This window comes from Diprion similis, chromosome 7, assembly GCF_021155765.1.
Source record: "Diprion similis isolate iyDipSimi1 chromosome 7, iyDipSimi1.1, whole genome shotgun sequence".
Lineage (NCBI taxonomy): Eukaryota > Metazoa > Arthropoda > Insecta > Hymenoptera > Diprionidae > Diprion > Diprion similis.
The window spans coordinates 5,053,737-5,078,126 of NC_060111.1; the positions used below are offsets into that span (position 1 = coordinate 5,053,737).

The window sequence follows — 24,390 nt, forward strand, 5'->3', positions numbered from 1 at the left end:
GTTTTCGGCTTCCCGCAGAACTGTTAGTGTAAAGTTCGTATCACAACTATGACGAATGTTTTTCTTCACTTGATCTGTCTGTGAATCCGTACACTCCACTTTGTCAGCACTCTGAATATTCATTTTATCAATTATTGCACACACGGAACATCTAACGAACAATTTGTTTGTCCCAACTTTAGATTGAGGCTTTGAAAAAAATGAAGTTCAAATTTTCGATTTTCGAGATTAGACGCGCACGCGCGGTGCGCGAATATTACAATTATCGGTCGATAACGAAATTTCCAGTTGATACAATTTTTGAAGATAAGGTCGTTTACCAAAAACCTCGACTTATATTCAGGCCAACACGGTATATCGTTTCGATTGTGGTAAAACTTTCACAATATTGTTTGTGTTCTTGTAGGTCTCGAGCTTCTTTCTTTAATCTGGAAATAATGATAAACCGTTTGAGAAAGGCTGCTGGACGACAGAAAATAAACGTTGTAGATAGTGAATGTGAGAGATTGTCAACGGTTGGCACGTAGGGTTTCTTCTACTCTTGTTATCCCAAAAAGTACCCTGCATTTTTACCATAAAACCAATATCGAACATGTAACTTCGTCGTTCCGGCCTTACCATTAACAGATACAGACCATTCAGTTAAGCAAAACTTGATATTTTTAAAAATTGTAAAATAAAAATTATACATTTATATAATAATATTTTTCTTACGGTACACTAAACTGCGACATTTATTTTTAAACACCAAAGAATACATAACACCACAAAAGCAGTTTCAATACGTTAATATCGTAATTATTATTTCATCGGACGTGTATATTTGATATTTCAAATCCTACGACACATTTATACGTAAATAGTTTGATCTGACAAAGAGAATTTCCATAACTTGATTTAAATTTCAATGCACTGTCATATTCATCCTTTTTCGCAATGTTAACGGTAATTTGTTTGTCAAAAACTGATTCGACGCTTATTATTACTTTTCATCCCCATCAAGCTGTTTACGGTTCGGAGACATTCTCATTATTAGTTTTATCACATTCCACAGCAAACCCTGATCAATTACATATTTACTTTTTTTATTACCCCTATTTAATGGTAAACAGAGAAGTCCAAAATACATCGCCCCGAATGTGCCGATACTAGGATTGATGAGAAATTATTACACATATGTTGATGAAAATCGGTAGCTTTGTTCGATATTGTTAGTCGCCTACCAATCTATTGCCTAACACAACAATTCATAATTATAATTGATTTTCAATTACATAGAAATACATTTTTTCAAAATAGAGACGAATACAGATTCACGATAAACTGGATTTAATATTCAGATGTAAACCCCGCTATGCCTATAAAAAAAAAAAAAAAGATCAGACAGTAATTTCGCATTATCTGACATTGTTTCATAGACGAGATAGACAAGTTTAAGTAAATTCGGTCATTTCTAATCTTCTGTTGTTGCTTGTGCAGTGTCTAATATTATTTCAAACGAGAACGGTGTGAAACTGTATCCAAGTCCACTGTAGAATTTGCTCTGGAACTCCACCCTGAAGACGAATAAAATAAATTATTGAATAAATTTTATCAGAGGATGATGGTTTTTCTTTGGAACTTTTAACAAATGGTAACTTACCAGTGAAGACGCAACGTGTGGAGGAAAGCAGATAACCCTTCCATCAAAACTAGGATGCCGACAGTCAGAACTGCCCAAACGGCGAATGCGGCCCACAATATTATACCGCCTACGTAACCTTCTTGTGCTAATCCCCTTCGCAACACCATGTCCCAAAGTACCTCAGACAGTTCTGAAAAGTTAAAAAAAAAATAATAGTGCGAATTTAAAAATAAAATCACGTAGCACAGATTTGTACACCAAATGTTCAGAAGATTTGGTAAAAAAAAAGTCAGTCTTTATAGTTGATTACTTACGTGCATGAGCAAGTGACAAAGCCCAAAGTCGAAGGTAGGAAGCAGTGTGCGACACGCTACCAAGGACGTATTCAATGGTGTGGATTCCCTGATGAATCCATACCTCGGACATGTCTTCTTCCTCTTCACCGTGTCCACCCTGGACGGCGGGAGCATTTGCCGCTGCAGCCCCAGGCGCCCCTTCTACATCTCCGTTTTCAGTCCCATGATTGTTCAACTGCGGCAACAAAGAGTACGAATAAAATAAGAATTAGAATACAAGTTAAGACATGTGAATGTGAAGTAAATGTTAATAATATAAACCTGATAGTGTTGCCTCTTGTTGCTGCGCATGATCAGAACTGGTTTAACTATCAGCATCCAGGGAACGCAGAGTAGCGCAATAATGACTAAAAGTTTTTGCAGAATGCCTTGTCCGGCATACATCCAATCGTCGCAGCCTTGCACTGTTGGAGTATCTTTGAAGAGAATCATGTTAATGAAAGTGATGAGTACCGAGGGAGCGCAATACGACGAGTATCTGATATCTGAAATATGAAACAATTACAATATTTAGTCCTCTAAACATCATTAACGGTGTAAATTTATCGAGTGTTCATTTCATAGAATAAAACGTACCAGACGCAGGTCCGTATTTTACCCACTTGATGAACATAAGGATGACCATGTACAGGAAAAGGAAAACCAGGAAAACTACTTGGGGTATAAAGAGGGCAAAGATGTTTTCAATTTTTTTGAAGTAAAGGTAATTCCACAGGCCAACAGAAACGCCGAATAACATATGAATGATACCGATGATTATAGAGATCTTCATTTTGTAGGAGTTGAAAAATATAATTTTGTTTTCAGCCAACTGCCAGATTGGATCCATCCCAAATGGATAAGGAGTTTGGTTGTAATCTGAACTGTTCGGATTTAATTGCAACACCGAGCTATCTTGAAGTGTACTGATATTGTAATTGGAGGACCAATATGATCCGAATATGTTCAAAGATTTCGAGAAAACATCATTGTAAATTAGACCTGTGTAGATAGAAAACAAGCCCATAAGGAAGACAATGTAACGACCAGCAAAGAATATATTCCAGATTTCGTTGTCAGATTTTTGAGCAGCGAGAGGCTTTTCCTTCAGCACCATCCAACCGGCAAATAGAAACATAAGAAGTCCGTGGCCAGAGTCACCAAACATGACAGCAAATAAGAATGGGAAAGTGATTATAGTGTAAGGGGCAGGATTCATTTCTCTGTACGAGGCAACACCATATGCATCGATCAATGCTTGGAAGCCCTTTGTGAATTTGTTTGTTCGATTGTATGTCGGCGGGTCCTCAAACGTCTGCATACGATTCAAAATCGGAGGTACGGAACTTCCGCTGCGTTCCTGGAAAAATTCAGTCATCAGATTTGCCGATGTAAGAACTCGTTAGGAGTCACCCTGAATAATTTTTCAGACATCTTTTTGAAAGTCTATAATTTGACAAATGCCAAACAATTTGTGCAAATAACTCTTTATTTGTATGAAAAATTGAGAGATTTTACGTAAATAACACCAGAGAGTAAACGATTGATTTAATAAATCAAGTTATATACGTACAGTTCCACGACGCAAAGCTAGTTGAATAGTCTCGATATCCAATACCGGAACCCAGCATTCGGCTATTAAACACTTCTGGGTAACATCCAAATTGAACAAGTTGAGAGTGTGGTAGATGGCTTTGATCTTTCGCACTTTTACAAACCAATTCTTTATATTCTTAGCAGCAGCTACCAAGACTCGGTGTCGATGATCTTGCGTTTGGCCGAGAACCTGGGGAAAAAAAAACGTTCTAACTTTCGAAATGGATCTCCAATGATATGCTATGACTACGATAATGGAATAGCGAAGTATTAAAACTACAATAGTCGGATCAAAACACGAGTGTTCAAATCCAGGTGTGAGATGACGTACCGTGTTTAAATCTTCAATACGTGTAGTAACACCCATTGCCATTTGACGGCGGTCAGCTGGCGCCTCAGGACAAGGATAAAGAGTGGCACGGAAACCTTCGCATATTTTCTTGACACGAGTTTTCAGCTGGTCACCTTGGAAGAATATGATGAAAACCGACTTGAACACTTGGTCACTCTGTAAAAAACATATTAGATTTTCAGAAGGAGACTTAATGGCTATTCTTGCATACTTGAACATAGTTTTATAACTTTTGTACTCACTGAGGATGGATCTTCAAGCGGGCTCTCAATTTCAGCCTGACGTAGGAAAACATTTCCACGACAAGCACGCCACAACATGCGTTCAAACGCAGGTATGCGTTCTCTGAGAATAACTCCAGCGACGAAACTATTCATCAAGAATTAAATTTGAAACATACATATGACAGAATAATTTGAGGAAATATGTAAACATACAGGGCCTATCTATGGATTTAGATAACGTTATTAGTAACTTTTAGTTTGCTTGGTGTTCATAGAAAATATTTTCCAAATAAATTCAATCGTGGTGCAATACACAGGACAGCGCTGTTCCTGGTAGAGAATAAATGAATTTTCTGTCTAACGATAAGTAAATTTTGATTTAGTTTTTGAAAAATATTTTGCTACATAAAGAGTTTTGCACAATAATCTCTAATATTTTATTCACAAAATACACGTAAGTGTTAAAGGAAACAAATGAAAATATATAATATGTAACGATGTCAGTTACAGATACGATATTTTCAAGTTTCAATCCTATTGTTGATTATTCAATAGGTATACACACGAGAGCAAAAAATATTGTATGTATACATTTGTTTTTTTGTAGAGCGCATGTGAACTTACTACGGCAGCAATATACAAATCTGTCTCGCATAAATCAAAAGAGTTAAAAATAAAAGAAGATAAATCATATCGTAGTTGATGTAAAGAACAATGTAAGTCGATGTGATTCAATACTGATTTAACGAAAAGTTTTCAACATCCATTTGAATGACAGGAATATGAAATAACTCAAATATTTATGAGGAGACCATGTCGAATTGTGTATAACAGCAGGACGATGATTCTTGCAGCCATGGTCGCTTACATACCTTGGAAGATTTTTAGTTCTTCTTGACAATTTTTTATTATAAATTATACAATATGATGGACTTTCAAAAGACAACAATAACACTCAGACAAAACAACGGCAAACCAAACACTTGCAGCTATTACGTGATATGAGAAGAGCATTGTTTAATGAGCATTGCCAGATTATTCGAGTTGTTCAGCTTCTGTTTAGTGTTTGAGGTGTTCAGTATAATAGAATAGAATATTGATAAAGATTTTACTAAAGGATGGTAGGAATTGCTTTTCACAAATTCCAACAACATGATATAATGCAAACCACACAAATCTCATATTCTTAATTGTACTTTATTTAGGTAATAAATATCAATGTTATTCGGACGTTTTTTACTTCAGAATAGATAAATAATCAATCTATGATTTCATGATAAACAAAGAAGCTTGAAAAAATGAGAGAAAAAAATTAAAACAATAACTGTTGAGGAAACTATTTGTATATTGTCTGCTGTCTTCGGGAGTAAAATAGTACTTATTGTTGTTAGTATAACTGCAGGTATGCTACATTCTACAGTATAATTTACGTATTATTTCGAAGAGGGGAAAAGGTAATTTGATAATTTAAGGTTGCTTATTTTTTCATTTTTATGTTTTTGTTCCGTTCAAATTGTTCAGGATTTCTTCGAGAAAGGATAGATAGCATTCCATAGGCAGGCAGAAGTCCACGAGTGCAAATCCCAAGGCATAAGAAAGTAAAGTCATAAGATACTACCATAAAATTTTACGACTATAGAATGCTAAAAGAGGAGGAGTTTAGCACAATATCAACAATCTATTTCGTTAGATAAAAATAACTAAATAGATTTTATACTTTTTGATATAAAGAATGCACCATCTGAGCTAGTATAAAATCCAAAAACTAGCCTTTCGTAAGACCAATACTACGTGTATATTAATACTATTTCTGAAAATTTATCAATGACAAAAAAAAACTGTACATCATCGAAGACGTTGATTCCAAATAGTTTGAAGCATCCGAAAGAGAGCAGATTGCAAGCCAGATAATTTTACAGAAAATTATGTACCGGTTTCAGAGTATCTAAATGAACGATATAAGGTGTATATTCACAGTTCGTTTTTGGAGTCTAAAACTAAAATCTTGGCATATACGATGAGCTCGCAGCGATATAGATGAAAGTGAAGTAAAAGACATAATGAAATTTGATGTGTTAATAATGTGCTCTGTGAATAACTAAAGTAGGAGTGTTTGTATCATACTAGCATCGATATTAGAAATAGGACGGAGTGTAACTAGTCGAGGAGGCATCTAGGTACGTACCCCAGCTGTACAGGACCGAGGGTAGACTGGCGGGCGATATTATCGTCACTAATCAGTGCACGTGTCATGGACTCGGTGGGATTCAAGCCAGCGTGCTCTTGCTGACGACACAACAGACAAGACACAACCACATTAGCACACTGTATACGACCACAATGCTTAAACGCCACTCTGCCTCGATACGGGTGTTTGGCGTTCATTGTGCTGGTATCACTGAAGGTACTCTTTGCATCTTACAGCTTACATTTTCTACTTAGCCGTTGTCAAAGGGTAATGAATTGTATTGGAAAGAAGTTTGCTTCAAAAAAGTTTTCAAAAGTTAGAATCTAGATATATTCTTTAATATTGTCAGAGTTGACGGTCCAATATTATCTGGCACAAGCTGTGCGTTTTGACTTGTGAGGATTTACCGAAAAACGCCTCCACGTGGTAAACTGATAAAAATGTGTAGACGAAGTGACAAATAGCAAGAAAACTGATTATCTATACGTGAGGTGTAAAGTGCGTTTGTATTCTTCAACAAAAAAAGAAAAAGGAAGGAAATACTTTGGATGCAAATGGTTATTATTCGATCATTGATAAGTTCAACACTTGGATGCTTCCGTAATAATTTTATCACAACAAGCGATATCTCCCGACGTATATGTGATTTAATGATACAGAATGACGCCTCAAGATGTAAGAGAGTATTTCAATGCCATTGCGCTTGATCCAAATATGAATTGCCATTTTTATTGCTGCAATAAACTTGAAACTCATAGCCAGTCAGAAATTTTCCATCGTGTGCCACGTCTTGGGTGATACATTTCCGATATAACGGTAGACGTTAAAAAAATACTATTTCAGTACGTAAGCTGCAATTCTTATTTGATTCAATATTAATAGAGACTTCACAAAATGTACTAGATTGTTTTTTTATTATTTTCCAATTAATTATTATTTATTAAAAATTTTTACGCCAACTTTCAATCAAATAATTCAACAATAATAACATCAGCTATACAAAGTGAGTGTGTTGGAGACTGTGTTATAGAGTTTTCTATTGAAGTGTGTATACACCTGTAAATTATACATACATACACCATGTAGTGTGCGTATGATTTGTACATTGCCTAAAAAAAAAATTTTTTTTAAATACATTTTTTATCTCGGTTATTGTTTCTGGTATGAGTAATGATGTGTATGGTACATGAATATAAGAGGGGTAAGCATATAAAAAAATAGCACAGAGCAACACAAATCCAACGGTCAAGCAACATGCAGATTGTTCGTCGGGGTTGTGGAATTTAAGCGGTAGTTAATTTTCTTAGATCTACTCGGTGTTAATCAGTAAAACGTGAAGCTGACTTTTCTTGTCGATAACTTGAGAGAACAGACTTAACGATACTGCAAATTGTCCTGCTTGCCAATTTGGTAAATTACAATTATTGTAAATCTAAGAAAATTAACAAAGAACAAAGCTGGTGCTGCTAAATGGCAGTGTTAAAAGAAATAGATGTTCATACATACCCATGGCCACACCATCATCATTTTAATGTTATTCACATGACATGTCTCTGCATGTTTAATCTGAGTAATAAATTTGTCGTATCGTCGCGCAGGGGCGATAAATAGAAGATATAAAATAAAAATGAAAAAAAAAAATTAACAAATAACATTAAAATTTCTTCTCAAAGCGAGCAACAACTTCATCTTAACAAGAAATCATTATTAATAATTTCACAAGATTCTTTACTCGCACCTAATTCGTATTAAAAAATAAAAAAATAAAGTAGACACTTCTTATTTCTTTTTTTCAATTGGTAACAAATAAACAAAATGTTATTCTCAACAATTAATAGCCAACAGTCGCGGTTGTCTTTCAATAGCATCAATAATTGTCAAAGCATTTTTAAACTGCATTTTATTTCAGGCTTCATAATATTTTATTTCAGGCTTTACAAGCCAAATGAACCATTTCTGAAATTAAGCGGCAACCATTTTCATTTCAAATCATTATTTAGGTCGTTATTTATTATTTATCTGATGATACTCATTCAACGCCTGGCTGGCGTACAAGCAGAAAGGAAAGTTGAGGCTCCGCGCCTTCGGAATTTGTTCACTTGAACAATTCCATGGCAAAGTTGAGTTTTCGAAAAGATAATATTCAACCTTTTGCCTCGATCACAAGTCTACAGAGTAAAATGTAATACGTATTGCTCATCAAGTTTTCCACACATTATCTCACCGAACGTTCAAAGTTTGTGTTCTGATAAATGAGGTAAATAATTCTAAAGAGAGAAGAGAGATTTCAATTTTTCCCTAAATTTCTAACAAAAATGGTCACATATTATTTTTAGGGTAGTTATGTTGGCATGAAATACCTCATAAATTCTATCAGATATGTATTATAAATACTAATTATGAACCTGACGAAAGATCGGAAATATCAAATGTACGACATTACATTAGCAATAATGGAATATTTTCAATAATGAATCAATAATCAGTGCTATAATTATCATATCTGATTATTGGATTTGTAAGATAAAATTTCACAGATAAGAATAACGAGAGTACAGAAGTGAAGATAAAAGTGGTCGATTATAACGAGACTTAATTTGAAAAGATACGAACAATATGCTGATTAGGTTGCGTCAATCAAATTAAAATTTCAATCTATTGCAATTTGAAATATATCTCACTTGTACAAAGTGATTTTTATGATTATATTTGAAAAATATCATCTCGTTTCCTGTTAATCGCAGCTAATAATGCCTTAACAATTATGAATATTTGATTACAGATATATTTTTGTAGCATTGGGAATATTGTTTTACAGCTGCAGGCAGACATTGAGCATGAAGAGTGAAAAAAAAAAAAAAAAAGAAAAGAAAAGAAACCAACAAATTATCAGAAACAGGGTTGTGCCAACGCCAAAATATAACGTTTGATAACAGCTTGCCTGAGCGGGTTCCTATAGTGCGCTCCTATGGTGTCTGCTGCAATACACAGGTGCTGCAACCACACAACACGCTGACTTATTGCGCTCTCTACCGAAAACTTTATTTCAATGCCTGTCCCAGATTAGGTGGATATTTAATTGTTTTGTTTCTTAAATCATATTATTTTCAAAACTGGGATAAGAGCATTATTTTTGTATTTCGAAGCAGTATCGCATCACCTTATAGCAAACTAATGCCAAGCTTAACTTGCCTAAACTTAATTTGAGCTCTTGGCGTTCATAATTTGACATCTAATGACCGAGTACCATGACGCGGTACAGTGCATAAGGTGCATGTGGTATAGAAATATTGATAAAACATAGAAAATAATCACACAGAATCATGCATATTGTACAGTCTATGATCCTCGGTCACTTCCTTCTAAGGTGCAGAGCATAGCGTTCATACAAAGCTTCTAGGGCACTAAAATTGAGTGAAAATAAATAAACATTTTATTGCATCCGCAATAATGGTATTGCGTTTAAAGAATTATTAAAACAAGGCTTTGTTATTGACATTGACGACGAAGGGAAGTAAATAAAAACACCTGCCCACCGCAGAGCTTAAACTGTATACATAGAGGCTGCTCTTTAAACGTTTCAATAAAGACGACGAGTTGAAAACGTTCCATATCTCGCAAAGTTTTTTTTTTTCACTTTCTGCCGCAATGAAGCAAAGAACGATTTGTTTTCTTTGGACAGATATGAAAATGTGACGGAATAAATTTTCAGAAAACCAATGAATTAGATTTCACTGTCGAAGATTTAAATGACATGTAAAAATTGAGACAAGAGTGCGCAAAAAGGGCTTTTGGTCACATAGAAACTTCTGGAACCCTGCGCTCTGCATTCTGCAGTGTTACGCCACAATCAATTACCCGAGCTTGAGAGCCTGGCCGCCAGCGCGGAGGCCCTCTTCGCCCAGCAGGGTGACTTGCTCTTCCTCGCGGCTCGGGTCTGCCATCTGCGACACGACACCTCCGTGCTCAGCCTGGCAACAGACACGTATCACCCCTCCTCATGCCCTGTCTCCCCACAATGTTATCTTTGTTTCGTTTCTTTTTTTCCCCTCAAACTTGGGGATGTGGAAGACTCGTTCGAGTTACAATAGTGTGCGTAATATTGCCCTTGCATCGGGCTGAAGATAAGGACTTGGATAGGAGGAATTTCATATACCTTCATAGCATTAGGAACGACGAAGCACTTGAATTATGCAACGGCCAACTTTTCTCTTACCTCGATACTTTTTTGGTACCAAAAAACAAGTTTGGCTAATTTTTATTAACGTTCTGTTACTAATTCTATGAAGTAGAGTACATCAACTTGCTAATAATATGTACAGTGCTAATACAGTAAGTAAGACGATGCAGGTTTATCATAGTAAGCGACGATTTCTAGTGTGCAAAAAAAAAAAAGAAATATCAAATTGAAAATATAGCAATCACTACACAACAGGATAAATCCTATCTTTGTCACTTTTTCCAGTCACTCAAGCATCGATTCTGAATAAAACTATTAGCATCGTTAGCTCGTCTACAAAAATTTCAATCTGGTTAGTCGAATAATTGACAATTTATATTCGGCAAGTAAAACTGTAAAACGACAAATAAATGCCAAAGTTTACCACCCATATTGTAATGTAAATGTAAAATGCCACTGAAGTAGCCAAAGCCTTAAAATAATATGACCCTGCGGAAATGAACACGTTCACGGATTTGTTCGTTGATGCAAAATTATAATTTACTGCAAAACGGATGGAAGATTGTTGACTGGAATTAAAAAGCACCTGATTGCTGTTCAAAACCTAATTCTTTGACACTTATTGAACATAATAACTGCATCAGGTATTCCAACAAAGGAATGAAACACAGTGATGACCGATTCTCGTAGTAAGATTGGTCTATAAAGTGAAGAAAAAAGAGTAAACACAGGTCTAATCGGAGCAGAAAATAAATTACATAAGTAACTCATTATTATAAGTAATGCATATGAGTAGTTTGGGGGCCATCGTTTAATGTGAACAAATTTAATGCTACTGGATAAATTATCATACTCATACGTGTGGTATTACTCATACCTATTACTCATAATGAATGACGGAAAACTGTATTTCTTGATAAGCGTTTCACACACTTGACAAAGTAGACAAACATCTTTATATAAATTACTCGTACTAAGTTGTAAAAAATATATTGTAATATCAAAATACGAAATTGAAACGTTGAAAAGTGAGATAAAAATATCTCTAAATTTTCGTAATATAAATTTACGAACAATTTGAACCAAAAAATGAAATATTCATGTATAACAGATAAAACCTTGAAAGTTCATAAGTTCACAATTAGAATGTGTTAATTTGATTACGTAAAAAAATTGTTTTCATGACAAAATTGTGGATATTTATGTGAATAGAATGAAATTATTATCTACGATTGCAGATGGTGAGTGCAGAAATATGAAATAAAAATAAATCTTTAGCGCTTGAATGACAAAATTAGGAAAGAATTAACAGGACCAATTCATGCTACGGCTTGTGACACGTTCGTGCATAGTTAGCGCTCGCTTGCTGTATGTAATGTAAGTGATAATTCAGTTTACTAATAAGCAACATGGTTTTGTACCAAACTGATAAGATAAATCAATACATAGGTTTACAATACCAGTTAACACTGATCTAAAAATTATCTCCTAAAGTAGGAGGAATTAACTCTATAAACCGGCGATGAGAAATGCCTCCGAAAATGCAGAGATAGGTAATACGCGTTACTTTTGAGAAGAGATTGAAAAATGTTCAAAGCATGCCTTGTGAAATTGCGGACAAAAAGTTTATAATTTCATACGTAGGATCATGTGGCTAATTGATTTACAAATCTCACGATCATTCACATTTTTCTAATTATTACATGTAAGTAATTCTACTCAATGTCACAACTTGTGATAAGATTTAACGTTTGGAAAGATAAAAGAGATTCTTTGCTTTCAAAATCGTTAAGTAATAGAAGTAATAATAGAATTTAAAAAGGAAATGCTAAAAGTGTTGAACTGGTTTGCAGTGTTATTAATTTTGTATTACTAATTCAAATTATAAGCTTAAAATCGATATTTTACCATTGTTACTTCATTCTCTTGCTTTCATACAGCCCATCCCAACTTTTTACATTTGCCCATATTAGCCCAAAAATTATCCCACTCGGAAAGCTTGTACGAAAATGTGTCCATTTTTTTACACGTATTACGAGTTACTGTGTAACATTATTTAAAGGCTTAATGTTTAACGAATGATTTGTGGAAATAAAGATGAATATAATGCATATTTTACGAAATTATAAAGTATCATGCTTTACTTCCGTGACGTAAGAGTTCTAACAAAGGTAATAATGATTATATTTCATACTCAGTGTCACGACGGAGAAACCTTGATACTATATGACGTAGTAGCATGTGACTTAAAGACGAGGTCAAATCACTGCCTACTTTCTACCATGGCTGGCTAAATTTATGCTATGTGTGTACAAATGTGCCCAACTTGTAAGGACGCGGACTATTTAGTATGAGATAGAGAAATAAAATATATATACAGATCCATAAGTATGGAGTAAATAATTGACATCGATTGGCGTTGTTCAATCCTAATTGACTCGGACTAACGGAGTGTGAAAATTTTTAGTTAAAACAATCGTAATAGTTGGTAAAACTGTACACCACTCAATGCCTACAACTGTTAGTAGGTGGCAGAATCGATTTATGATTTGAGTTTAATCTCCGAAGATACAAGTATCAAAACGTAATTGATTTTTAGACACTTTAATCTCGACTCTGTTGAAATTGATTTTTATGATTAATAATGGATTAAAAAGAGAACCAGGATTTCACAAACGCTGATATATTTCATCTTTTTTTCAACTTTGTTTCTAGATAACATACCACCAGTTATCAACGTATAAATTCTTGGTTCGATACGCAGACAACGTTCAATCGATTTCATCATATTTCCAATAGTTTGAATAGCAGGATAAATCGCTAGAACTTGTTCGGTTCCAGTCGTTACCTACATTCATGACTGCATTGAAATTAAACCCAGATAAAAATCTGCTTTTATCTCATGCTTTAACGATCAACATTCTATAAAAAGCAACGATTATCTTCTCGATCACACTTCCGGCACACTGACAAAATGACCAATATAATTATAGAGACAAAAGGAAAAAACAGGCAGCGGTTTGTTTCCAGTTTTCAACAAGCCATAATACAAGGTTTACCAATAAAATAACGATTCAAGATACGTTCATAGGTTGAAAAACATAACTACAATAAGCCCCACAATCAGACAACTAAAATTTTCTTATACGTGCATTTGAATTGGCCGGAACAACAGTGAAACATGTGCAATTTTTCAAACCTTGGAAGTGTTCAGGGTTTACCGGGAGGAAACTTGCGTCGATTACAATTCATAATTCGTACCGTTGGTTGTTTTGTCCGGCAAGAAAAATGCCAACCACACAGATGACGATGCGTCGGTATTATTTCTTAATCGGCATTGAGGGTAACAAGAACAGTACGAACAGACGGGCAAAGGAGTTGTTTGAAGTGTAATAACGGGGAGACAGAGCGTAACAAGTGACTTGTGTCTGTTGCGAGGCTGCAACCTTTGTTAGTTGGCAACAATGACACATAAACATCCCTAGAATCACTCAACAAAATAATTAGTAACATTAAACCCAGACAGCGTCACAGGCTTATTCTTTTTTCGTTTTGTACGTAGTTTTAATTTTTAATTTTTTTTCTTCCAACTAATATCCGTATTAGTCTTCTTTCCATCGAGTAATGCATGATTTTCTTTCATTCGTGGTAAAGTGATATGGCATTCTGTTAGGATTTGAATAAGCAGAAAAAAATAACTAGCGTCAGGCACTGTGGTGCAAATTTTATAAATATTTCATGCATTTTGAGATCTCAGATTTTTTTTTTCTTTCATATTTTAATCAGCTACGCAAGGCGCCATCCGTCTACAATTTACAAATGTGTATGTTGAATGGAGATTCTTATGAGCAGAAACTGATAATATATATATATATATATATATATATATATATATATATTCATAATTAAACAAATATACTTCAATAAAGTATAAAGTTAATTTCAGATATTTACATCCAGCAGCATACGAGTAGCGGTAAAAGCTAAAAAATTAATTTACAATAATGACTAACCAGGTTTTGTCTTTGAAGAATGAAAAGTTTTTTCTGTTTAAGTATAAATATGCTTGTGGCTAAATGTTGAATCGAAAAATTGTAGAAGGCTTCGAATTGCTTTCAATTCAAAGATACTGACGCATCGATATTAACGTTAATTTTCTAAAATGTTATATAATTCACAAACTAAACATCGTGCAAATACATTTTAGTACAATTTGCGAATAAAATGGCTGCGCGAATGATCATTGGTATAGAAAACCAATGAATAAAAAAATAATCTTCTTTGCCCTTCACCGACTGAAATTAGATTACTTTTCAAGTAATCTGAATAAAAAATTTTCTTAAAATAGCTTTGTTACTGATTTTTGGAAACACAAACCAGGTTCCAAAAACAATATCGTTTGTGGATCCCAAAGAATATCTTATTACTACGATTAGTGATTACGGCTGAAATTGGTAATAGTTTGACTCTAATTTCCTCAGCTATTGTTTAGACAATTTACGTAAGTATTCTTTCACTTGAAAAATAAATATATCTATGACCGACTGACGTATTTGATGGAAAATTTTTTATGACGCAGTGTCTTTGCACAAGTTAATAACTCTTGCGAAGTATAATTAGCTGCTTTTGTTTAAAAATATAAGACGTCTTGCCTCACACCTGAGCGCAGTTAATGTAGAAACGCTTCTCGTAAAGTAGAAGTCATACGATTTATTAAAAATGTTTAAAACTCTATGTACATAAAAAAAGAATCAGTCGCTTGAAAGAAAAATAATTTCATTCTTATTTAACTTTCTTTAACAATAACAAAAGCTTTATTACAAATGCCGAGAAATGCATAATCATGTAAAAGAATTTTTTTTTTCAACAACCAAAATCAGCCGGTCAAGAATAATATCCATTTCATCGGAGGAGTACATAAACCATATTAATATGTTAAAATCAACTTTTCTTTTAAAAAAAAAATTACAAATCCACAGCCATGATATACCCGCCCTTCTTACGTATGTTAATAGAACAGTTAATGATTCGGTACTTAAATCCTTCCATACCAATTGTTATATAACACAGAACGAACGTAAGAGATGATTTTACAAATCAAGATAACAAAAGTGAAAAAAATTATAATTATCATCGGTATTGAATATACATCCCCTGACAAAAAATAAAAATAGGGAAACGAGTTTCTTACCTCTTCGAAGAAAACCTGAGTCTTTCTCAGTATGTGCTTCAATTCTGTCAGCTCTAGGAAATTACGCTTGAGAGCTTCGGCGTTTTGGTTTACTTCACGCAGCTCGTTTTCAAGCTTTTCAAAAGTAGCTTCAAGATCTATCATCTCTCTGGGCTGCGGTGCCTCCGGATTCTCACCGGTATCAAGCATTGGGATTCCATCCTTTTTAATTTCCTTTTCCAAATACCGCAATTTCCTTTCCATTTCATCGCATCTTCGTACCTCGTTGACAAATTTTCGTTGGAACGCATTGACGTCTGGATTTAACTGCCCAATTACAAAATCAGTGTGAATAAAGTTACTTCTTAAATTATAAGGCGCAATCAGATTAAACGTTAATCAGAATAAACTTGAAATTCATTTTGCGCTACTGATTCGAATTAAGGAAAGCAGGTCACTCAAGAGAGTGAAATCAAAGTTGTAACAACGTGATAAACGTGGATGTTTTTATAGGATTCAAACAAGATATTGTATTACCGAGTCATAAGAATATCAACAATTTTAATTCAGGTAGTGTTTTGTTTTATTACGGTTTACCGAATTTAAAAAAATTCGAATATCACAAAATAACGGTTTTTCCTCGGCATGAATGGTCACGTTAAGTTACTAACTTCAATACGATTGCGCAGGAAAGAAATCAGGATGGAATATTTTACGAGAAAACGTTCAAACGATTCTTCGTTCAGAGTCGATTAGTTCCGATAAATAATAATAGATCTGTTAGAAGAAACATAACGCATAAAATTGATGTCGGAATTTTCCCCACTCGTCATTCCGCTCTCATACATAATTACCCTGAAATGCCACAGTTGGTGCAATAAGACGAGGCTAAACCGATCGATAAGGAAGTATGGAAACGGGAAAATGGATATAGCAGAGATTAAAAATATTCGGGTTTATCATATCGCTTAGGAGGTGTAACGTCGTGTGAATAAAATCAGGAGTTTAAACTCACGTCGCGGAATTGAACGAGGCCCAATTCTCCGAGCTCGGACACGCAGGCATAAGCTGCTTCGCTTTGGAGGAAGAGCTGACACAAGGTCATCTCCTCGCTCCGAAAAAGGGATCCCATTTTTGCCTTTGTCTAGGAAAAAACTTGCGTCAAAATAACTGCTGTCACTACAGTGTATCTAGGCTTTCATTACCGGATAAAGAGCTCGGTCCGGATGTTGATTTCGGCTGAAACTCTTCGGCACGATCAAATTATCACCAACGTAAACCGGGGACTGCCGACTAGTCACTGCTGTGTGTGCTGCACTCCGTTCCGCCCACTGCGGGCTCTCGCTTGCTGATTACTATGAATAGACGACGAAGGTTGCCGAAGAAAGCCGACTTCAACCGAACGCCGATCGATTATTGATCACGCGCCGCCCCTCCCCGGAAAGCAAGACGAGAAAATTGTAAAGTACGTAACAACGAAGTTGGCTAGACATTCATTTATTCGTATTGTTGGAAATCGTAGATATAGGTAAGAATTGGCCGATAGGTATCAACGTTTGCAGGACGTGGTAGAAGAAAGAAAACTGTTTTATCGGTTGACAGTGCCGGCAGTCGGTACTGATGGAGGTCGGTAAGTCGATGTAACGAACGCAGTACATACGTGTAACGCGGTAATATGACCGTTAGGCGCAAAACGATTTAGTGCATTCTTCTGCAACTCTCACTCACTCTCGGTTGTATAAGACGAAAGATTTCTTACGATTACTATTCGCAGCTGATACGAATAATCGAAGATGAATCGGTGAATCGTTTCATTTCAGTAGTTTTCGGTTTGAAATTGATAAAAATAATTTAAATCATGCTATCTCTCAAATATGAATTATAAAAATTAAATTTAAGGACCTTAGATTGTGCATTGCATGCTAGCTCATTTCACCTGATATTGTAAGCCTTGCTGATTATACCGAGTAATAGTATCTTTCTCTCTAATTATCGTTTCTTATCATATTGATCAGGTACTGCACCGTAGGGTAACGTGATTTTCCTCCCTTAAAGTTAACCCTTTTAGCCGATAAAATATATCATTTATCGCTCTTCCTTTGACTTCGAAGATCACCCTGAATTTTTTCGTCACCCATAGCATTTATAGTCGTGAACATTCGACGAATTTATTTAAGGGATTTCAATTTCCCAAATTTGCCAATGCCAAAAATGCGGTGCTAGTTATCAATAATTGTAAACTTTATTGGAATATACAACGTTTTCGATGCCTTTAATGTACTTTATATGATGATTGGCTCATATCGATACGTTGATAAATTAGGATGATACGTCCGATTTATGACCAATTGTTTGGATAACTTTTTGCACGAGGGTAGGTGAAGGTTCTCGTAAATCATACGCCCATTCGAGTTTTGAGAATGCACGAATAAATAATGTCGCCAAATTGAATTGCATGTATGGCCATTCAGAACCCTTGTAGTCCCAGGGGAAGGTGTGGTGATAATTGTGAGACCCTTCGCCGCCTGTTAGCAAAGAAAGTACGATGTTGTCTCTGGGATTTATGACGCTGCAACGAATTAATCACATTTCAAAAAGGTTGGATCATTGTCTAATTATATCTATTCAATTTACACGTCTATAGGAGCTATGTTTGAATACTTTCATACCTGTTATACGGACGATCGCCCCAAAGATGTGCCACACTGTTACCGCACAATGTGACATGAAGGATCACTAAGTAGCGTATAAAGTATTGAGTCAAAATTGCATGCAGCAACGTTTCACCCCAAAATATAATGGGTACTGCCACCGGAATCGCGATGCAAAATATGATGTACATTTCGATCACGTACCTGTGATCATAATATTTGGTAATTTATTTATTTTATCTTGTTATGTCTATACCTATGATGTCTATAAGCATACATGGATTGGAATCGTAGGTATAAACTGAACTAAAGACTTTCTTTTTTCCGAAATTATGGATAGCGGAAACAATCAGCTAAATTTCGAGATTACTCACTTTTTATTGAACATGACTACTGGGTCCGCGTAGATATCCCTCAAGTCAACTTCCCTTCCTCGGCGTAGGCATTCGGGATGTCTTTCGACCAGAACCCATCCAAGGTGGGCAAAAAAGAACCCTCGAGACGCGTTGTGGGGATCTGCATCGGTATCCGAATACTTGTGGTGGACTCTGTGATCCTTGATCCATTGGAACAGCGAATACTGCGAAGTCAATATTAAACAGTGAAGTCCATTCTATGATTTACGCTAAAAATCTGTATGCTACCTACTAGCCCAGCGAACGAGTAAAGGATCAACAGTATGATTCGTAAGTTGAGGTTCGCCTTGTAGGCTCGGTGGCTCCAGAGACGGTGAGCTCCCGCGGTTATTCCAATGAATGCTAAGTAACAGCTGATCACACCTGTGCAAATTTAAATACATATATTAGTTGAAATAATTGAAAGTAATATTCTTCACTTTTCAGTGTTTAGACGTGCGCATTCATAACTTATCAGATAAACGACTATGTTCTCGATTTATTCAGCCGCCCCGTAACATTTAAGCCACCCTCTATTCTTGGGGTTCATACTAAGTACACGTATCGTGCATTACGAACTAGAAAATACGGCAGAAAATTTTTCAATATTTCAATTTTTGATCCTACCCCACAAAACGGTCAACCATTTGACCCGTACAGAAGATAGTCCAAAACCGTATACACTGCAAGCAAACACAAATCCCGCGTGAAGAAAGACTATCACAAAAATGTGTGGCCATATTAAATTCTGTCGAATTTCTTCGGACTTTAACGGCTTCACGTCGTTCGATTCAGTAACTATGTTTTCGCGTGATTGCTCCAATGTGTAATTCTCCTTGGTAAGCATGCTGATATATTTTTTTCAAATCACTATAGTTATAATAGACTTATGAAGTTGGTTAAACGTCAGCACGGCGAACCGTAACACAAGATTAAAAAATTAAGCCTCGTTATTCGGTACCTGTTACAAACAAATAATACCTGAGACCAGCAAAACACTGTTTATATGTGCGCTTTATTGCGCTGTGGTCAAAAGTTAACGGAAATAAAATAGTTATTCTGCGACCTTATTTCCTATGGATGGTAATACCAGTGTACATTGTAATAAATCGCATCCTTAATTCGCAGAGGTCATGATGCAAATAAAAATTTCAATGCCAAAATGTCGCTTCATACGATGTGGACTATTACGCTACGGACTTTTTATTCTATTCGACTTTGAACTGATATCCACGTGGCTTCTAGACTTTTCATCAAACTTGTCCAATATTCATATAGTCAAAATAAATTTATCCATCTACCTATCTATCATTCCATAGAATCTCAAAATTCAGTAAAATCACGTTTTCTTAAATTGTTTGCAGGAACATTTTCAAAGCACATGACTAATGTCTAAAAAAAAAAAAAAGTGAATAATCATAAAAATCGAAAATTCACTTTGTAAATAGTTTCCCAACGTGTTTTTGAACGCCATGATTTTGGACTATCAAAACATAATCTTAATCGACCTTGTTCCACTTTTACATAATTATCTACAATCGTCTGTTGAAATAATCAGCGCCCTAATAAAAATATGCCAAATTTATTTTCACGATCAGTAGCTATTTTGCAATGTTAATTAGGATACCAACCTGTCATTCCGTATGGATCAAATAATGGATGAATCCACGGCTCTACGTTTAGATCTATTAAACTTATGATAAATCTTATTGATCGCCCAAACTTTGATTTTTCCAGCCGAAGCATTTAACCATCTGACAAATTTTCAAACGTGCAAAAATAATTAACTTACATATATGTATAAGTATTGATTTTTCGACGAAATTATTCTTTTTATAAATCGCTGAGCTATATCAATTTAATTTAAATAAAGCAGTAGCAAACAAAAACATATAATAAAATTCTGTTTAAAGATCTTACTAGAATTGATAAATCTTTTATTTAATATTGAGTCAATTCATATTTCATTATCAAAGATGCATGATTTCGAAGATCATGATATTTATTTTAACAAATTTATTTTTTTTAATTATTATTCATCCATCTCATTCAAAGTTTACATTATTACAATAGTTAAAATACGCCTCACTATTGAAATGAAACAAAATAAAGACTATTCTGCTGCGATGAATAATATATATGTTACTCGTCAGGCGTCTTCTCGCCGAATGTCCCAGATGGTCCCAGATTACTGCCAAAGTGCCAAATACTTCTCACACCCGGCTGATCTCTCTTAACTCTTAGATCCAACATAGATCTAATTTAACGCGGTAACATTTGAATCTCACAGTTTATAAACAGTTATTTCCGAACTCCGGAAACCAGCGAGACTGCTTTTTTAATTAATTGTTATGGTATTAGTAGTAATCAGTACAAGTTTCATGTTTGCAAAAATAACTAACATGAGTTTGTAATTTTCTCTCATCGATTCCACTGTCGATTTGTTGAAAAACATCATCAATTGACCTGAAACTACTATAAATAGGGCGTATAGGAATGTAGTACATTTAATACAATCGATATTTATATACTATATCTAGTTAGTTCTTATCAACTTTACTTCGGAACTTGAAACTACTAAACGACAAATTTTCGAGGACGGATTTTTCGTATGCTACCCAATAGAACTCGGATTCCTTTATTCTAGTTTTCATGAAGAAAACTGCATCTATCGATTGTTGCGAGTTGTAGTACATGGTGTGCCTAGGAGTGCAGCTTCGTTTTCCAAAAAAGTTTCTTTCTACCGCTGGACTAGAGTTAAGTAACATGTGTACCAACGGTGCCAAAATTCCCTAGATCGGTGGTGATTAATTGTTGTGACGTTGAATCTGCGTGGGAAAAAAATGAGCGAGACTTTAAATAACTCACACCACGACTACACATGACGGCATTACCGAGCAGGGTAGCGTTAGCCAGAAAAATAATTCCCTAACAATATAGGGATTTCTTTAGACAGTTGGTACACGTCTCACTAAAGGCTTTGACCTCGAAAAAAGAGGCGTGTCGTAGGAGTTCTAGGCACACAAAACGAGAACCGACGCTACGCTCTCTGACTGAGTAAGTTTCAGAATTATTTTCGATGTCGGAAACATGTCGGTAACGTCGGTAACGTATATACCAGCTCGTAAGTGTTCAACGCCTCTTGCGGGAGTAGATGAAAAATTTTTTTATGACTACGAATTTATTGGTTATACACCGATTCCGAACTTTTGTATTTTCCGTTGTATCGACTTTACGGACTATTAAGGGCTAGAAAGTCGATGTAGAATTTTTAAAGTGAATCGGATAAATTTAAAAAAAAACTAGATTTTCCCGCAAGCATGGAAGTTGCATTGCACAAAGTTGAGCTACACGCTGACGTTTATATGGTCTGTCTGCAACATGCCTTGTCGACAGAAAATTTTGAAGTTATGGGATTGCTGATTGGAAATGTAAGTGATCGTTACTGTTTAACATACTTCGTATCGAAATGTCGAGTTGATTTCTGTCTTTCAGATTTTTCAAAAAATTTTGTTGATTGATGATCACAGCTCATCGACAGCGTAGATAATTATTCAAAGAACCTGAATATTTTACAGCTGGAGTCTGGAATCGCCAATGTATCTGCTGTGAAAATACTGCGGCGATCGGACAAAAAAAAAGATCGTGTAGAAATATCATCGGAACAAGTTTTGAAAGCAGCTGCGGAGGCCGAACGACTGACGATTGAACTTAATCGCCCGATGCGTGTACTTGGCTGGTATCATTCTCATCCACACATCACAGTTTGGCCTTCTCATGTCGGTAAGAATAATAATTACCCAAGAAAATAGTAAACTAGTGACAGTTTAGTATTTCATACGATCTCATTGCTTATTCTTCTTTCAGATGTTAGAACACAAGCCACGTATCAGACGATGGATCATGGATTTGTGGGTTTGATATTTTCAGTTTTTTCAGAGGGCAAAGACTCGAAGGTGAAACTTTTCTCTCAATATTTAATAATGGAAATTACAAATTATTAATCTAGTAGCTTCTAAACCTGATTGATTAGGATACAATTTGAAAAATTTTCTCTTAAAACATCATGAAAATAAGACTAACTCTTTCAAATGGTCCAAAATTCGAAAATCTACACTTTACTTTACTTTAATTTCTCACAGGAACAAGAAGCGCTTGTAACCTGCTTTCAGTCACATAATGGAGAAGCAACTGAGATTCCTTTAGAAATTCTGTATACCCCTGATCTCTCGGAGCAGTGTCTAAAAGTGAGTTGAAATAATTGCATGAATATTGGATGCAGTTTCAATATGTATACCAAGTATTTTCATCTGCGATATTTTTCAACTTTTTTTCACATCTTTAGACAATGACAGATCTACCGAAGATTTTGGTCCAAGAAGAAGAAGACAGCGCAGAAGCTTGTAAAAATCACCCAGATTTGATGGCTACTATTCACAATAGTGCAGGTTTGTACAATCGCAAGTGCAACCGTATTTAGAATTACGGTCAGTGAAACTGAACAATATTTTCATTGTTTTGCAATTGATAAATTTGAACACTTTTTTAGTTCATACAAGGGCTTTGGCGCATATAACGGATATTGTAACGAGACCATTGTTGTCAACATTTGAGACAAGGCTGGCGCTGAACAAAACCCGGGCTATGTACTTGCAGAAACAACTTGCTGAATTACAAAACATGTATACAGAATCAATGAAACTTTAAAAGTCTGAATGAAAAGGGTAAGAAACGACGTTAAGCGGATCAAAAAAGTACACTGTTGTACAGGAAGTGTCTATTATTTGAAACAAATCTTGAATGTGATATTCGTCGTAATACCCGTATCGTTTCCTAATCTAATGTTAGACACTGCTATTTTTTAATTAAATATACGGTTTACTTACAAGCTCTTAGCAATAGTCTGAATTCTGTATTAACACTAGGATGTATATTAACTCTCTTTAGTGTAAGCAGTGAGAGCTTTTGTTATTTACAATAATAATTTTTATATCTATGGTGCCTAGTTTGATAGATACCTTATAAATTATAACTATTATAACTAGATATGGAAAGAAGAGAAGGAAAAGATTAGCCTCATGAACGATAAGATGCGAGATTTTGAAAATAAATTTTTAACAACTAATTTTACTAGTTCGTCGCAAGTCAATAAAATCCACAATTCCATTGTGACGTAGTCATAGAATGTCGTCAGCTACACAAGAATCCTTGATTTTTTATACTTCTGCTTTCCTATTTCTTGTTGGAGAAAAATTTCAATTTAGTCTCGTTGAACTATAGTTTTGTATCAAATCTACAAATTCGCATTAGCGAAAGTCATTCTTAGAGGATGAACAAACTCTTCGAATTGTAAACACTGATTCATTATACATTTTATGACGAATGGAATCTTCCGTAACGATGCAATCGCTTTAAAAAACATTATTGGATTAATCAGTCGCTGTACTCGCCAAAGATACGTGAATAGTCGACAACATTGGTGCTTGTTTTCACTTTTGTATATTTACAATTTTCACGATCCAATGCAACATCAATTTCAACAATTCTCACAATGTGCTCACAACGTTATCTACAGGTTGTCTATTGCTCATTGAACATCCTTAAATCCTGTAACTATTCTGGAAAACTAAAATTGCTCCTTAAGTCCTGGAAAAATCCTGTAATATTTTTATTTA

The 24,390-nt window shown here is 35.1% G+C and overlaps 3 protein-coding genes across 7 annotated transcripts; 1 reads left to right on the forward strand and 2 right to left on the reverse strand.

The window, feature by feature from the left end:
• Positions 1–716: 716 nt before the first annotated feature.
• LOC124408377 (V-type proton ATPase 116 kDa subunit a1-like) lies at positions 717–17,031 on the reverse strand. 4 transcript variants are annotated; one of them, XM_046885278.1, is made up of 12 exons: positions 16,875–17,031; positions 16,685–16,813; positions 15,691–15,996; positions 6,317–6,417; positions 4,150–4,276; positions 3,887–4,063; positions 3,533–3,745; positions 2,557–3,319; positions 2,242–2,465; positions 1,939–2,155; positions 1,643–1,814; positions 717–1,556 (listed from the first exon to the last, which is right to left on the reverse strand). In XM_046885278.1, exons 2-12 carry the CDS (start codon positions 16,799–16,801, stop codon positions 1,454–1,456), a joined length of 2,520 nt encoding a protein of 839 aa, XP_046741234.1. In that variant the 5' UTR covers positions 16,802–16,813; positions 16,875–17,031; the 3' UTR covers positions 717–1,453. The 4 variants fall into 4 exon arrangements, with proteins under 4 accessions (XP_046741234.1, XP_046741236.1, XP_046741235.1 ...); XM_046885280.1 differs by lacking the exon at positions 6,317–6,417 and adding an exon at positions 9,261–9,313; XM_046885279.1 differs by lacking the exon at positions 6,317–6,417 and adding an exon at positions 10,178–10,263.
• On the forward strand, positions 11,359–23,667 carry LOC124408380 (lys-63-specific deubiquitinase BRCC36-like). 2 transcript variants are annotated; one of them, XM_046885283.1, is made up of 7 exons: positions 11,359–11,363; positions 22,022–22,146; positions 22,294–22,498; positions 22,583–22,671; positions 22,858–22,962; positions 23,061–23,163; positions 23,265–23,667. In XM_046885283.1, exons 2-7 carry the CDS (start codon positions 22,036–22,038, stop codon positions 23,420–23,422), a joined length of 771 nt encoding a protein of 256 aa, XP_046741239.1. In that variant the 5' UTR covers positions 11,359–11,363; positions 22,022–22,035; the 3' UTR covers positions 23,423–23,667. The 2 variants fall into 2 exon arrangements, with proteins under 2 accessions (XP_046741239.1, XP_046741238.1); XM_046885282.1 differs by lacking the exon at positions 11,359–11,363 and having other exon boundaries at positions 21,833–22,146.
• Positions 17,989–19,581, reverse strand: LOC124408378 (acyl-CoA Delta-9 desaturase-like). The gene is made up of 5 exons (XM_046885281.1): positions 19,343–19,581; positions 18,969–19,099; positions 18,695–18,900; positions 18,339–18,524; positions 17,989–18,238 (listed from the first exon to the last, which is right to left on the reverse strand). Exons 1-5 carry the CDS (start codon positions 19,560–19,562, stop codon positions 17,989–17,991), a joined length of 993 nt encoding a protein of 330 aa, XP_046741237.1. The 5' UTR covers positions 19,563–19,581.
• Positions 23,668–24,390: the final 723 nt, after the last annotated feature.